The sequence below is a fragment of the Corythoichthys intestinalis genome, chromosome 22 (genome assembly GCF_030265065.1).
Source record: "Corythoichthys intestinalis isolate RoL2023-P3 chromosome 22, ASM3026506v1, whole genome shotgun sequence".
NCBI lineage: Eukaryota > Metazoa > Chordata > Actinopteri > Syngnathiformes > Syngnathidae > Corythoichthys > Corythoichthys intestinalis.
In genome coordinates, this window is record NC_080416.1 from 32,404,856 (window position 1) to 32,422,595 (window position 17,740).

General features: G+C 40.8%; 1 protein-coding gene across 2 annotated transcripts in view; it reads right to left on the minus strand.

Moving 5' to 3' along the window:
• Positions 1 to 629: 629 nt before the first annotated feature.
• Positions 630 to 17,740, minus strand: part of LOC130910637 (dysbindin-like) — a 48,219-nt gene continuing 31,108 nt past the window's right edge. Inside the window, exons 2-4 of one of the 2 annotated variants that reach the window (XM_057828099.1) lie at positions 14,589 to 14,729; positions 4,459 to 4,602; positions 630 to 1,454 (exon numbers count right to left, since the gene is read on the minus strand). In XM_057828099.1, coding sequence (XP_057684082.1) covers positions 1,252 to 1,454; positions 4,459 to 4,602; positions 14,589 to 14,729 — 488 coding nt within the window. In that variant the 3' untranslated portion in view covers positions 630 to 1,251. The remainder of the gene's footprint in view (positions 1,455 to 4,458; positions 4,603 to 14,588; positions 14,730 to 17,740) is intronic. The other variant, XM_057828101.1, reaches the window with a different exon arrangement.

Genomic DNA, 17,740 nt, shown 5'->3' on the forward strand with positions numbered 1-17,740 from the left:
ATCACGGAGTGGACGAAGTTGGAACGCCCTTTCGCTGTTGAGGCATTTTTTTTCAAGCGAGCAATAAAATCACGTAGATTAAGTTCCATCACCGTAGCTAATTTGTAGGGATGAAATTTCAATTCTTCATGGAGGATTCGTCTCACAGAACAAGCAGACAACCCAAGAGCAGATGCGTGTTTGCGGGCAGACCGTCGGAGAGATCTCAAAACGGATTGTCTCACCACGTCAATGTTTTGGGGTGACCTTGCAGTTCGTGGGAGGCCAGGTTTCTTTTTCTTTGCATCACCCGTTTCCCTGAAGTTGTTTACCCATGAAAAAACCCGACTGCCGGCCAGGAACACGACCACGGGGGGCAATATTGAAATGTCTATGAAATGCAAGTTGCGACCGCTTGAAAAAAAATGCCTCACCAGCGAAAGCCCGTTCCAACTTTGTCCACTCCATGATGCTCACTTGGGTTCCTAAAAAATACCACACAAAATAAACAATGCATGTTAAGAACCAAACTTTAAGCCCCACCCTCTCAAATGAGTCCATCCCTACCATCCGCAGAGCAACCATTACTTCAGGGCGCCCAATTTAAATTAGCAAGTTGCTCTGCCCCACCCTGTAGTTTAACAGCACCAACTTTGCCAACCAACCCTGGTGTAAATCTACACATTTAAAATGATAAGACACAATTTGGAGCCATGTTTTTCTGTTGTACATGATGTATTTGTATATAAGTCATTGTATTTATAAGACCTGAAAGGCGCTGTAAAAGTGTATACTTGGATATATTCAGTACCCATTGAACAAGCACGCACGGTCTTTTATTAACTATGAAGAAATTGAAAGGTCCTTGAATGCGCCGCGCCCGAACAAGTCTTGTCAGCAGGATAACAACAAGAACAAAGAGACGCTACACATTGGCAGTTATGGATGTAAATACATCAAGCTCAAAGTGGCTCGTCTGGGAACACGCTTAACTTTGTGGTCGTGTACGCAAGATGGAAGCCACGGATCAAGTCGCACGTCCGAAGAAAACCTCGCCAAAGGGGAACAAAAACCATTAAGGGAACGTAAGCATTTGCTCGGCAGTAGGTCACATTTCACATTTGGCGATCGCCGTCACGTGCCTCTTTTTTTCCTTTTTGGGAATCCAAATAATACCACAAGATGGGGACCTGAGCGCCACAAGAGGAAGAAAATGTTTAGGGGGGAAGAACGTTACTGTTTAAGGTAGAGGTCACGTGGCGGCCGTCGTCCTCAAACGTCTGGTGCGGACGACGGCGGAGGCGCCCTCTTCCTCCTCCGCCTCCTGGTGGTCCTCCCGGAACCTTCCTCCTCATCGTCCTCCTCTTCTTCGTCTTCGTCGCGGGCGCATGCCGATGACAAAGACGACAACTTGTGGCGCAACTCTGCCTGAGTGGGAACCTGAAGGCTGATCTCGCTGCTCAATGACTCTGGTCCTAAACGAAAAACAAGGTTTCACATTTTTTAGCGTAAGGGCACTCATTTAATACTAATACATACAAATATTACTAATAGGTTAATACAGGTAGTTTTCGGGTTACGACCAGAGCAGTATAAAGAGAGTCGCGACACTCTTTGATGTCGCCGCAGGTGGTCACGTGGTTCCTGTAGCACAGAGGTGCCCAAGTACGGTCCTCGAGAGCCCCTATCCAGCTTGTTTTCCATGTCTCCTTCCTTGAACACACCTGAATCAAATGATCAGCTCTGCAGGAGCCTGATAATGATCCTGATTATTTGAGTCAGGTGTGTTGGAGGAGGGAGAAATGGAAAACAAGCTGGAAAGGGGCTCTTGAAGACTGGACTTGAGCACCCCAGCTGTAGGGTGTGGGTAGTTCCAAGCACAAGCAGCGCTGTGGTGGTTTTCAATGGAACTGACAGCGGTAATTGCGACATTTATGGGAAAATGGATGAAATCGCTTATCTAAGTGCTAGTTTGATTATGTCATTGCATTATAACATATATCTAAATGCTCGTTTTACATTTGGAGTGTTAAGGCGACAACTGAAAACGATGTAAACTGTTACGCAGAAGGGAACTTTCCCATGTGGAGTTAAAGTTTCATGTTTGTGTTAGCATTGGCACGAGAATAGACTTTTACATCGAAATGCAAGATGATTAGGCTTTTCTTTTTTCACAACAAGAATACTATTTTTCCAGAGAATGTCTAGATTTACTTGATTCGCCTACCTGTGGTAATATATTAAAGATAACACCATGTATAACATATTTTGCTCGTTCTATTTTGCACATCCTAGTTTGTTTCGTCGCATTGACATATGAAAACACTTTTGTTTCCCAAAAAGTTTGAGGTCACGACTTTTAAATTCTATTTTCCACTTTTCTTTACTGCTGTAATGCTTATACTGTATGTATACATATATATATATATATATATATATATATATATATATATATATATATATATATATATATATATATATATATATATATATATATATATATATATATATATATATATATCTTAGGGCTGTCAAACAATTAAAACTTTTAATCGAGTTAATTACAGCTTAAAAATTAATTAATCGTAATTAATCGCAATTAATCGCGATTCAAACCATCTATAAAATATGCCATATTTTTCTGTAAATTATTGTTGGAATGGAAAGATAAGACACAAGATGGATATATACATTCAACATACGGTACATAAGAACGGTATTTGTTTATTATAACAATAAATCAACAAGATGGCATTAACATTATTAACATTCTGTTAAAGCGATCCATGGATAGAAAGACTTGTAGTTCTTAAAAGATAAATGCTTGTACAAGTTATAGAAATTTTATATTAAAACCCCTCTTAATGTTTTCGTTTTAATAAAATTTGTAAAATTTTCAATCAAAAAATAAACTAGTAGCCCGCCATTGTTGACGTCAATAATTACTTACACAATGCTCATGGGTGCTGAAGCCTATAAAATCAGTCGCACCCAAGCGCCAGCACAGGGCGGCAAAACTCCACAAAACACAATTAACATGTTGGCATGTCACGGTACTGTCATTTAAATCTGTCTGAGCGGGGCATGTGCGTTAATTGCGTTAAATATTTTAACGTGATTAATTTTAAAAAATAATTACCGCCCGTTAACGCGATCATTTTTATCTATATATATATATATATATATATATATATATACTGTGTGTGTGTGTGTGTACATATTCCTTATTTTATAGACTGTTTGACCTGAAACACAAAGAAATTACATTTAACAATTATTTCCTGCTTAACTCAAATTTTGAAAATAGCCTCTAATTTTAGCAAAACCAAACCTGTACCTTTTTAGAGGCATTTTTCATTTAGTTTAGACCCAAGCCACACAAATAAAATGATTACAAGACAGGAACAAAATTGTATTATTTTCTGTAACATTGTGTAACGTATAACAATCACAAGTTATTACCCTTTGATAAAGAAAAACATTTTTTATTGAACAACTGGTGAACTTGGTGTCATGGTTGTAATGGTGTCTGGTGAACCATTTCTGTGTAGATTTGGCCATATGTTTGAAGCCTGGGACCATGTGTATTTTTGTGCGAGACCAAGATTGAGCTTTTTGGCAACAAACACTTTAAGTTGGTCTGGCGTGCCACGAAAGATGCGCATGCTGAAAAGCACCTCATACCCACTGTGAAGTATGGGGGTGGGTCAGTGATGCTGTGGGGCTGTTTCACTTCCAAAGGCCCTGGGAACCTTGTTAGGGTGCATGGCATCATGAATGCTTTGAAATACCAGGACATTTTAAATCAAAATCTGTTGCCCTCTGCCCGAAAGCTGACGCTGGGTCGTCACTGGGTCTTTCAGCAAGACAATAACTCTAAACATATGGCCAAATCTACACAGAAATGCCAGACCTTGTTTTGTTGGCAAAAAGGGGTTGTACAAAGTATTAACACCAGGGGTGCTAATAATTGTGACACACATTATTTGATGTCAAATAATTATTTCTTTATGTGGGATTTTTTTCCCCACTGAATGAATGCACTTGTATTGAAGGTTGGATTTTTCTCTTTTTTTCCATTAAGGTCCCATATTATTTGATTAAAAAAATATTAGAAGCTAAAAAACACATCTTTTTCAGGGGTGCCAATAATTATGGAGGGCACTGTACATTCACTAACAGACTAGAATTGTACTTCAACATATTTACATAAAATTAATGCTAACTGTACAGATTTTTTTTTGCTTTTAACCAAGAATCGAGACTGTTTTACATCCATATCTATAAAGAATTCTGGGATTTAAGCATTTACTCACAAGAATTTTCAACGATAAAAAGCTCATAAAAAAATAAGGAGATTCAGGAGTCTTAAAGTCGTATTCACATAAATCGGGTATGACGTAACCCGGGGACTACCTGTATATATATTTGTATAACATTTAATCTATTTAACATGAATTTGAAGAAACGTGAGAGGACCTGCGACGGGCGAGGCGGCGCTGTTGTCTTCGCCGCCAGAGTGCAGGAAGACGTCGAGCGCCTCGTGGTCCGACATGTCCATCAGGTCCATCTGCTCCAGCAGGTCCACGTTAACCTCCATGGACGACATGCTGCCTGTTGGCCCTGCCGCCGCACCCGCAAAAGCCGTCGTTAAGAGAGTCGCGTTCAGCGGCCGCCCAGCGGGGGGCGGCATGGAGCAAAGCAAACAACTTTCAATTTAGGCTGCATGCGTCACACACTTTCAGGCTTGTTTTGTGATATAGGGCTACCTTGACTTACCAGCAGAGGTGGGTAGTAAGTTGTTACGTTTACTTCGTTACATTATTTGAGTAAGTTTTTGGAAAAATTTACTTCCAGAGTAAAGTCACACACTTTTTACTTTTACTTGAGTAGATGTGTAGAGAAAATGTGCTGCTACTACTCTGCTACTTTAGGCTAATGAATAAAACATCATGAACAATCATAATGGGAGTATATCAAATTCCCATGTGATACATTAAAACTGTTCAGATCATAAGGCAGTGGTGGAATGCAACAAAGTAAAAGTACTTTGTTTCTGTTCTTAAGTACATTTTCGTGTATCTGTACTGTACTTGAATACAAAAATGAAGTGGTACTTTTTACTTTTATGTTACTAGATTTTACAGCAGTTATCTGTACTTTTTACTCCACTACCTTTTAAATAGTCGCCTGCGTTACACGTTACTTTTGTTTGTTTTCTTTTTTTTTTCATTGTGAATTGATAGCTTTGTTTTCATGCCTCAATCAGTAACCCCGTGCAACTATACCATAACCAGTGCTTGGCACGTTACTTTAAAAAAGTAATTAGTTATAGTTACTACTTTTTCCAAAAAGTAACTGAGTTAGTAACTGAATTACTCTATAGTAAAATAACTAGTTACCAGGGAAAGTAACTATTTCCATTACTTTAAAAAGAAGTTGTTGTATGTCAAAGAATTTGAAATTTTCTGAGCAGTATTCGAGTCAGTTGAATAGAGAAGAACAGACAGGTAGTTGTGTTATAGAACCTTGTAATATTTATTGCACCTCACCAGCAACAGATTTATCCTACACTTGACGTGCAACAAAAATAAACAGATTTGAATTGCTTCCCACAGATGTCGACAAAAGCTTTGCCCCGGGACATAAATTACACTTACATGCACGTTCTTTCCTTTAATTTCGACCAACTTGAAATAGTGTTTATATCTACACCTCGTAAAGGACAAAATTTCCTCTGAATGCTCTGCCATCATATCCCTCTTCATCTGTTTGGTGTGTGTGTGTTTGCCGCACGCGCTGTTCCGGTTTGTGTGTGAAAACACTGGCTCTGAAGTACGTGCGCGATTAGGCTCGAGCGTTTACGTCACAGAATGGGGGATCACGTGAGATTTGACAACAACGCAGCCATATTGGAAGCAGGTCTGGCTCGCAGGACATTAAACTTGCCAGTTCGATAAAGAGACAAACTCGTTACTAAGGCAATGAACAGATATGTGATCAAACTTAAGGATGTGAACAATGTTGACCCTTACGAGCAAGTCGAAGACAAATGGAGTAAAGATGTCGACGGACTTCCACAATTACACGAAATGGACATTCTGCTGTATTTATTGTTTGGTGTATGTTACTGAACTCATCAGCGATTCCGAAATTACAAATCGCTACAAAGCTACGAACAGTTTTGCTGCGGATGGGTGCAGGACCTGCACATTATGACCGTATCAAATGGCAACTCCATCGTTCTTGCAAAGGTAGGCTATGTGTGTTTACTATTTTCATTGCCGTGAACCTGAACGCACCCCAAGTCTTGGATGACAAATAAACAGAGCAGAGTAGACTCGCTACGGCTGGTAGTTTCTTCAATTCATTCAAAGTAAGTAACGCAACACTTTTGACTGTCAGTAACGGTTACGGCATTGTAATGGCGGAAAAAATAATTAGTTAGATTACCCCGTTACTGACAAAAATAACGCCGTTATGTAACGACGTTATTTATAACGGCGTTATTTCAAACCCTGGCCATAACTGAGCACTAGAGGCAGCAACGCAAGTACAAGCAAGATTAGGCAGGTGAACAAGATATTGACCAATAAAAAACCACCACGTTCTTGTACAGTAGGTGGCGTTATGCACCCGATAGTTGCTTGCAATCCACCATTAAGCTAAATTTTGGAGTTTTTGAGCTTTTAAGCTTCTGCTTACAGTGCAGTCATTTTTTCCATTCTGCACATTTTTAAATAAAACTGAGCAGTCAATGAATTTTCTGGTTGTTTATTTTAATATTGTCTCAGATCTCTGCATGTGTGTATATATACTGTATATCTCTCTCTCTCTCTCTCTCTCTCTCTCTCTCTCTCTCTCTCTCTCTATATATATATATATATATATATATATATATATATATATATATATATATATATACACACATACAGTGCCTTGCAAAAGTATTCGGCCCCCTTGAATCTTGCAACCTTTCGCCACATTTCAGGCTTCAAACATAAAGATATGAAATTTTATTTTTTTGTCAAGAATCAACAACAAGTGGGACACAATCGTGAAGTGGAACAACATTTATTGGATAATTTAAACTTTTTTAACAAATAAAAAACTGAAAAGTGGGGCCCCTTTACTTTCAGTGCAGCAAACTCACTCCAGAAGTTCAGTGAGGATCTCTGAATGATCCAATGTTGTCCTAAATGACCGATGATGATAAACAGAATCCAACTGTGTGTAATCAAGTCTCCGTATAAATGCACCTGCTCTGTGATAGTCTCAGGGTTCTGTTTAAAGTGCAGAAAGCATTATGAAAACCAAGGAACACACCAGGCAGGTCCGAGATACTGTTGTGGAGAAGTTTAAAGCCGGATTTGGATACAAAAAGATTTCCCAAGCTTTAAACATCTCAAGGAGCACTGTGCAAGCCATCATATTGAAATGGAAGGAGCATCAGACCACTACAAATCTACCAAGACCCGGCCATCCTTCCAAACTTTCTTCTCAAACAAGGAGAAAACTGATCAGAGATGCAGCCAAGAGGCCCATGATCACTCTGGATGAACTGCAGAGATCTACAGCTGAGGTGGGAGAGTCTGTCCATAGGACAACAATCAGTCGTACACTGCACAAATCTGGCCTTTATGGAAGAGTGGCAAGAAGAAAGCCATTTCTCAAAGATATCCATAAAAAGTCTCGTTTAAAGTTTGCCACAAGCCACCTGGGAGACACACCAAACATGCGGAAGAAGGTGCTCTGGTCAGATGAAACCAAAATTGAACTTTTTGGCCACAATGCAAAACAATATGTTTGGCGTAAAAGCAACACAGCTCATCACCCTGAACACACCATCCCCACTGTCAAACATGGTGGTGGCAGCATCATGGTTTGGGCCTGCTTTTCTTCAGCAGGGACAGGGAAGATGGTTAAAATTGACGGGAAGATGGATGCAGCCAAATACAGGAACATTCTGGAAGAAAACCTGTTAGTATCTGCACAAGACCTGAGACTGGGACGGAGATTTATCTTCCAACAGGACAATGATCCAAAACATAAAGCCAAATCTACAATGGAATGGTTCAAAAATAAACGTATCCAGGTGTTAGAATGGCCAAGTCAAAGTCCAGACCTGAATCCAATCGAGAATCTGTGGAAAGAGCTGAAGACTGCTGTTCACAAACACTCTCCATCCAACCTCACTGAGCTCGAGCTGTTTTGCAAGGAAGAATGGGCAAGAATGTCAGTCTCTCGATGTGCAAAACTGGTAGAAACATACCCCAAGCGACTTGCAGCTGTAATTTGAGCAAAAGGTGGCGCTACAAAGTATTAACGCAAGGGGGCCGAATAATATTGCACGCCCCACTTTTCAGTTTTTTATTTGTTAAAAAAGTTTAAATTATCCAATAAATTTTGTTCCACTTCACGATTGTGTCCCACTTGTTGTTGATTCTTGACAAAAAATTAAAATTTTATATCTTTATGTTTTGAAGCCTGAAATGTTGCGAAAGGTTGCAAGGTTCAAGGGGGTCGAATACTTTTGCAAGGCACTGTATATATACGTCTATTACATTTTTGCATCAGGAGAAAATAGTTTTAGTTTTTACTTGTAAACTTTAAAGCAAATACTTTTGTACTTTTACATGAGTCAATTTTTTCACTTAAATATTTTTTTGCACCTGTATCTGTACTTTTACTTAGGTTAAAAAAAAAAAAAAAAAGTAAGTACTTCATCCACCACTGCCATAAAAACACTCAGATTCCTATTCTCTGTGTCTAAGCAGCTGAACACGACAGGGTTTTTTTTAATAAAAAAAAAAAGAAAAAAAAAAAGAAAAAGATTTTACTTTATTTTGACAGCACTGAGACTCTACCAGTTTCACCAATTAGATGTCACAACAATAACCAAATGACTCCATTATACCAATCAGACGTAACAATACAGTCATATGACCACACACGCAAGCTTGCAGGCGAAGGACCTATGATTACGGTCAATAAAATATATGAAACTATTTGACATATAGTCAACATTACTCGAAAGCACAGATTGCAAGGTCTCTCGTATTTTTTATTTGGCACAGATAGACCACAGAAAACGGGAGATATGATTATTTTAATTTCACGGTATGAAATATGTTTTTTGGCCACTAGAGGGTACTCATTCTCATTGGACAGGTAATTTTCTAAGCTGAATTCGATGATTTTTGTCAATTTTTTTTTTTTTTGCCTAATATGCTCATGTGATAGGTTCAATCTTGAAATTGTAAGCAGTTAGTCACATTGTTACTCATTACTTTAGTATTTTTTTAAACAAATACTTTTTTTTACTCATGTACATTCTTTGGATGATTAATTTTACTTTTACTTGAGTAATGTTATTTTGAAGTCACGCTACTTTTACTAGAGTCAATTTGGCTACTCTACCCACCTCTGCTCACGAGGCCAATTTGCTCTTAACTCTCCAATTTCTATGGGAAAACCCACAATAGGTAAAAAAAAAAAAAAGACTAAGCAATGTACTCGTAAGTCAGGGTAACTCCGTGGTCAAGGTGAAGAAGGGAGACCCGGGAGCTGATTGGCTGGTGCGGCGCAATGAGACAAGACGCTATTGGCTACCGTACCTCAAGGAAGTGAGGAGAGCGGCGCAGGGCCATGTGGGAGGAACAGCACAACAAAGTAGAAGAAGAAGAAGACCATGGGGGAAGGGTTAGGTTGTTTCACTCTCTATGAACTACAGTGGGCTAACATTTTCATTACCTTTTAATTTTCTAATTGACTCAATGGCTGACATTGACAGTGATTGATGTCCAATCCAGTTTGGACTGTCAAATTAACAATGAAACACGATTCCAGCCATCGCGGTTAAAATGGGATTTGACTTATTGTCAGTGGAAGTGAACGAGTTGAAAAGAAGAAAATACTTTTACTTTACGTTTAACAACGGTGGACTTAATGATTTAATTCATTCACTGCCATTGACAGCGATTAACATCAAATACATTTGCATTGGGGTGGCTGCCATTGACAGTGTGAGACGTCTAATTCAAATGACCTATCGCAAAGCCCCGCCCCCATTGTAAAACTTGGTTAACCCAAGGCTCTGTCAAATTCTCTCAGTGACAGTGAGTGAACGAACGATTTATGGATGATGGCGGGAGTTCAAATTTCTATGAATTTGCGTTAGCTACTTAGTAACGTTATGTCATGTGTTCTGTCAGATTTGTCTTCCGAAGCTTTTGTGGCGATGAATAAGTGGTCTTTTACATTCAAGTTTGATTGTCAATATTATCCAAAGGTGCTAAATAAACAACTTACATCATAAACATACATGCGCAACATGAATACGATGTGAATAAATGTTCAACGTTGAGAGAGCGGCGTGCATTCGAGTTGACCGCAGCCAAATGCTAGGTGTGTGCGTGAGAACTTTCCTTCGTGTGCGTCTGTGACTAAACATAAGTACATCTTCCTTTTTTGATAGAAAGTTTGTGGAGTTTACTTTGGACTTTCAGTGCTGGGGTCTTGACGGCTTAGATTAGTTATATTTTATTCTATTTGTGTAGTGACAGGCTAGTAAAAAAGAAGGCAGTTAAATGTTAGCAAACTATGGTAACATTAAAGGGTACCACGGATAGAAACACATGTAATTCTTAAAAGATAAATGTTAGTATGAGTTATAATAATTTGATATTAAAACCTCTCTTAATGCTTTCGTTTTGACAAAATTTGTAAAATTAGTTTAACTAGTAGGTCGCCATTATTACTGACGACGCAATGCACTCTGGGCGGTGAGGTCACTGGGCAGTGCTGCTGGGCTTCCACAGTGTCACTCTTTAGCTACATAAACATGTCGTCGGTTATGCCCTTCCGATTTGAACCCAAGCGGAAAAAATGATGGGCAGGACAGCACTCTCGATTTTTCACAAAACGAGCAGCAAAAGCAATTAAATGAGGATGGCGTGGCTCAGTGGTGGAGTAGTTGTCCCCCAACCCTGAGGCTGTGGGTTCGATTCTCCACCCTGATGAACTTGCCTAAGTATCCTTGATTAAGATACTGAACCCCGCATTGCTCCTGGTGCTGTGTCACCAGTAGGTAGACGGCAATGTAGTGTAAAACGCTTTGAGTACCTTGAGAGGTAGAAAAGCGCTATACAAGTATAACACCATTTACTAATTAAATGAAGGTCTACAGCGGGATTAGAACCAGAGTTTCCCGTGCAACATCTGCTGTTATGCCTTGTCCCCAGATGCACCTTGCGCCGATTGGCCTGCCAACGAAGTCTTTACATTTCCTAACACATCCTAACAAAGTCCTACCATATCCTAAAGCCTATCCGAACGTCATTCCTAACAAAAACTAACAGTTCTAGGAGGGAAGGGCAAAAGAACCAATCGGGAGAGCGGATGGAGCAAGCGAGTGCATAGACATAGATGAGCACATAGACCACAGGACTATCCTTCTGCGAGATGTCAGAGTCATGATTTTCCTTATGTCAAGTACGCGGGTTGGCAGGTGGTGTGGACCCAATTGCAGGAAAAGAGAGAGGTGAATAAAACAGGAGATTAAAAAAAAACACAGAAGCAAACACAACTCAGGTCACTAACAAAAGGCTTGGTATCAAAAACTTACTTCGAGGAACACAAGGGCTTGGACGGAGAAAACTGCTGAGAACAGACGCTGACGTGCACATGGACAAGGACGCAACAAGGAGTGAACAGTAACTTGGAGTTAATATACAGGTTTATCTGACATGAGGAACAGGTGGGTGGGACACAGGAAGATGCAAGTTGGAGGATACCCTAGGAGCAGGAACAACAGGTGAAATCAATGGGCAATCACAGGGACACACTAGGAGGGAACCAACACAAAATCTATCACCTTACAAAGCAATCGCAGCCCACCTGCGTTGTCTACCTCTGTGTGGTAAAACCTGAAAGTATTACAGTCCCCAAATGCAGAAGCAAGCCAACAACAAGAGGGATTGGGTAAAATGTTTTTTTGAACCCACAAAAAAAAAAACGCGATCGCGAAAAGGGAGAAACAAAAAGGGTCCGTGACAGGTTTGGGTCAATTTAAAAAAAAAAAAAAAAACGAGGGAAAACCCCGGTTAGAGGCAGACGAATGGAAAAACCAAAACAAAGACGCAACTCGCAACGAAGGGGTCAAGAGTGCAAACTATCAATTGGCAGCAAAGTCACTATCTCGGCAAGCCGCCTAGGATCAGTTTAAAGACACTGCTGTTGATCTGGAATTGGATGCAGGTACGACGTTGGGAACTCGATCCATAGCTCTGTAACAAAACAATCTGACCAGCAGCAGAATGTGACAAAATCATGCTCGTCGTCATATTAGCTTTGCTTGCTAGCTAGCACAGCTATTCTCCCAGTCCAGCCCAACCGTGTCATCACCCCCAGCGTGTATTGCGCGCGTAAAACATGGTGCACTTCCATCCATCCATGGTGCACTTCCATCCATCCATCCATCCATCCATCCATCCATCCATCGTCTGCCGCTTAATCCGGGGTCGGGTCGCGGGGGCATCAGCTTTAGCAGGGAAGCCCAGACTTCCCTCTCCCCAGCCACTTCAACCAGATCCTCCTACGGGATCCCAAGATATTCCCAGGTCAGCTGAGAGACATGGTCTTTCCAGCGTGTCTTGGATCATTCCCGGGCCCTCCCACCAATTTGGGCAGCAGCCTTGGCGCCCTCCGTAGGTCAAAACATGTACTAAATATTATAGGTTTTTAAATCGATGGCATTTGTGTTTCTAATAAGATATTTTAGTGAAAGAGAACAATTGTGACTTATTAGAGCCTAGAAGTCATTAAGTGCGAGGCTCCCTTTAATGGTTCAGTCTACGTTTTTACTACATGCTACCAATATTTTTAACTTACCTTTGAGCAAGCATTATTGTCCTTGGGTGACTGTCTTGACATTCAGTTGTTTATGTCCGTGTTTTTCAGCCGGTGTGCCACGGTAGACTAGTGTAATTAAGTAATTAATTAGATGACGCACTACTGATAAAAATAACGCCGTTATACTTAAGGGTGTAACGGTACATGTAATAGTATTGAAACGTTTCGGTACGTGATAGTTGGTTCGGAACGGACGCGTACCGAACGGGTTTCTGACGTAATATAACCGTTACTTTTCGAGGCTGTGAGTCGATCGGGTTACAGTTTCTTTGTGTAGATTATATTTACTCCGTCTTCTCTACTATAATGAGGACCAACACGGTAGGACAGTCCAGACACCTAAACGGCGCGACAACGTGGCCGCCGCGAGAACGCAGTGAAACGCTGGCGTAAGAGTCAATCAGCCAATGCACACCAGTCGCAGTGCGGCCGCGTGTTAGATGCGTCCCAGAAGCGGCTCAACGCGACACACGCGAAAAGAACGGCAGAGTTTATTATTTGACGCAAGACGCGGCCCTCCTGCGTCAGTACTACTAGCTAGGATCAGGCCGGAAGTCACTCGTGTAATAATACGGTGGATCCGGTCGATTTTCAAACTAATATGCAATCGTAACCTACTTTTTGAGTCCATCAGATCTCTTGAGTGTTAGATCGGGGCACAGTTAACTTGTCTTTGTTGATATACTGCTGTCTTCTCTGCTATAATAATAACCAACACGGCCCCGTGTTCTATACAAAACTGTCCTTCCACAACAAAACAAGTAGGAACTAATCACATAGGAACTAAAGTTATATAACATAAAATATACAATATAAATAAAAACTACATCACATTTGTAAAATATAAACACATAATAAAATAAATAATAAATAAAATAAATTGAAATGAGCAATTGTAATTAAATAATAAGAATAATACACACATCCTGCTTACACAGTTAAATTTATTAATATCTGTGTGGCGCTTTAACTTGAGAAAATCCACCAATAAAGCTTTTCAAAACCGTTCAAAAGAAAAGAAAAAAAAGTTTCATTTCATTTGTAAAATACATGTTAAAATCTTTGTCATCAGGATTGCTTTTCTCTTCACACAGGACTTCTCTTTTCTTCTTTCTTTCAGAAAGAAAGCTGACCAATACGCGGAGTCTGATAGGCAAATTGTTGTTGGATTACCTTTAAATACCCGCTACTTTTTGAGCAGAATTCTAGCTTTGTATAGACTAATATTCCTATTATTGAAAGCACAAAAGTATGTCATAAACAACCAGCAAATTTATATTTTGCATTTTGTTTTTTTTCTGTACCGAAAATGAACCGAACCGTGACCTCAAAAACGAGGTACGTACCAAACCAAGATTTTTGTGTACCGTTACACCCCTAGTTATACTATATCACCGTTATACTCATACACCATTATTAACAACACTGATGATGACATGGTATTCCTAAGAAACTCTCCGGCTGGTTGACCGACTTGTGATTTGGGGCGTGGTTTTCCGATAGGTCCATTGGACCAGGCGCTGGTCAAAATGGTCTAGCGCTGTCAATGGTAGCCAACAGGTTAGCTGGTCTCATTTCATAGAATTTAGATGAATTTTATAGCACTCTAAACTATGAAATGGAAGGTGACATGAGAATTTTGTCTAAAAATGGAGTTGCACCACTGTAGTTTCTGACAGACGGGGCCCGAGTGTCACCTCTCCTTTCGGCGATGTGGAGGTAGCCCGTGGTGAGGTAGTGCTCCACGTCCTGCTGGAAGGCGTCCTCCGCCGGCTTGTTTCTGTCCTTGGGCTTGGGCCGCCCGCCATCTTCGCCGGCCGGTCGGAGTTCCGCCTCCACTGCAAAACACCAAGACGCAACGATTAGATACTGCGATGGGCTGAGACAAAGTCTGTTTGTCGGCTGTATGTATAGAAGTATAGTTTTCTAATGAAATTGAAATTGTTCAAAATTTATGGTTGCATGAATTGTTATGATGTGACTCAAAGATTTTATATTTTGTTTTATCCGGTATTTAGTGTATATTTTTCTCTCTTTTAAGCTAGCAAATTAACATTCGCTGCCACCCACCCACTTCAAATGGATCGGATGTCTACAAGTGACAAACTCATTGACAGAAGGACGATTGGACATCTATCACCAACAATGTTGCTGTGACACAATAGCATTTCATATGGTCTTGACATTTTTATGAGAATGTGAGTCTTTTCGCCGTCTGATCCGACAAGGGCTCTATAAAAGAAGAGCCCGCAGGCTAAAAATGAGCAAAAGCTAAAAATAGAACCCCCGGGAGCGGCGCGGCAAGTGGCTGAGCTGACGATGACGAGGATGAAAAAGGCGCAAAGAGGGATTAGAAAGAGCGAGCTCGTTGGTGTCAGAAGGTGCGCGCCGTTGAGAAGATATTTTTAAAGCCATTCCAATTGACGCACGGGAGCGGCCAGAGGTTAGCGCCACTCCTCTCAGATCCTCAAATTTGAGTCCTCCTCCGTCGAGAATAAAGAAATCATGTTTAATAACTGCTATAATGTTTCTACACACGTTGCTATGCCATTTGTGTTCTTAAACCCATGATGCCTGAAGGTACTAGAGATGTCCCGATCCAATCACGTGATCGGAAATCGGGTGGATCGCGCTATTTTTCAGAGGACCGGAATCGGGTGAATAGGATCGGGTTTTTAATTGAAAAAATATATTTATGTTTTTCTGCTTCATGCTTGTACAGCGTCAGTCTCTCACCTTCCTTTTTGCTGAGCAGTGTGACCAAACTGTTTTTCTTGGTCACCAGTACAGCTTGCATGTGGCACTTAAAGTTAACAATGATTGACAGGTTTGTAGCTCTATGATCAAAGGCAAAAAAAGTTCAGTATTTTTGACATTAGGCTAAAGTGCCTACGACAGGATAAAAATAGTCTTAAATAGCATTATTGTGAATTAGAATCATATTTTGAGACAATTTGGCAAACCGCAGATGACGAGAAATGAGTCTTTTAATCCGCCGTTTAGCCACGCCTACTATTACAGGGCTCTGGCGTCCCCAACAGGAGGGTGACGTTGGCAGGGTCATGGTTTCATCTGATTTAGAATTCAGCTCATTGAGGGGGAATTATTCAGAACGAGGAAAATGCGATGAAGAGAGACGCAAAATGTCACTGTTTCAGTCTCTCTACTCTAACATTTTTACAGGATATTCTTTATATACAAGTATTTTTCCCCAATTGCTAAATAAATGGTATGGTCATGACAAATAAGTCTTGTGCTAAATGATATGAAAATAATATGAAATAATAAAAATGCATTTATTCAGTACGACATGGCAAAATTACTCCATAATGGTCAAAACTGTTGACTTCACCTTTATTGTCTCACCTCCCGATCGGTATTTTATGCCACCGTAGTTAGGCTTTTGTCATTTCCCTGTACCGGCTTCGGACAATGTAAACAAACCAAGAGGCGTAACAGCTAGCCGACATGCTAACCCGCACCGAGTGACGTCTCAAAGTCTTACAGTGTATCGCAAAAGTGAGTATACCCCCACATTTCTTCATCATGCATTTGGGCAGAAGTTAAATGGCTGCAGTATCGTTTACTGAAAGCTAAACAAATACACTAGATGGCAATATTTAGTCACAATATATAGTCATATTTATCCTTTAAGAATTACAAGTATTTCTATCCGTGGATCCCTCTCACAGAAAGAATGTTAATAATGTAAATGCCATATTGAGGATTTATTGTCATAATAAACAAATACAGTACTTACAGTATGTACTGTATGTTGAATGTATATATTCGTCCGAGTTTTATTCATTTTTTTCTTGATGCATTGCCAAAATGTATATGATCGGGAAAAATTATCGGGAATCATTGGAATTGAATTGGGAGCAAAAAAAAAAAAGCAATCGGATCGGGAAATATCAGGATCGGCAGATACTCAAACTAAAACGATCGGATCGGGAGCAAAAAAACATGATCGGAACAACCCTAGTCTCAACCTTTCTGATCGTAATTGCTAACTGATTGAGAATTTGCATAGTTGTGAACACACATATTCCAGAAGAAAAGATGTTTATTTCGTTAGGCAAAGACAAGACAAAATTATAGGGACGTAATGCATCGGGATTTGGGAATTTAGGAACTTGGGAAGGACAGTAAAGTTGTGTTCAAGTGATGCCAGTAGATGGTATCGGCGCCTTAAATGTTGGTATTCGTCGATACCATGTTAGGGTCCGCGAACGCGGAAACAAGGTTGGACCTCACAACAGACAACAAACGACTGAAGGACGCGTACAAGAGTTTATTAAATGCAAAACAAAAAACACGCCCCCCATGAGTCATCACCTTATCGTGGTGGAGGGGTTTGCGTGTCTCAATGATCCTAGGAGCTATGTTGTCTGGGGCTTTAAGCCCCTGGTAGGGTCACCCATGGCAAACAGGTCCTAGGTGAGAGGCCAGACAAAGTATGGCTCAAAAAGACCCCTTATGATGAGCAACATTAATGAACCCCAGTTTCCCTTGCCCGGACGCGGGTTACCGGGGCCCCCCTCTGGAGCCAGGCCTGGAGGTGGGGCTCGAAGGCAAGCGTCTGGTGGCCGGGCCTGTCCCCATGGGGCCCGGCCGGGCTCAGCCCGAAAAGGCAACGTGGGTTCCCCTTCCCATGGGCTCACCACCTGTGGGAGGGGCCAAAGGGGTCGGGTGCGTAGGGAGTTGGGCGGCAGGCCTTGGCGGTCCGACCCCCAGCTGCTGAAGCTAACTCTTGGGACATGGAATGTCACCTCCCTGGCAGGGAAGGAGCCTGAGCTGGTGTGTGAGGCAGAGAACTTCCGACTAGATATAGTCAGACTCTCCACCA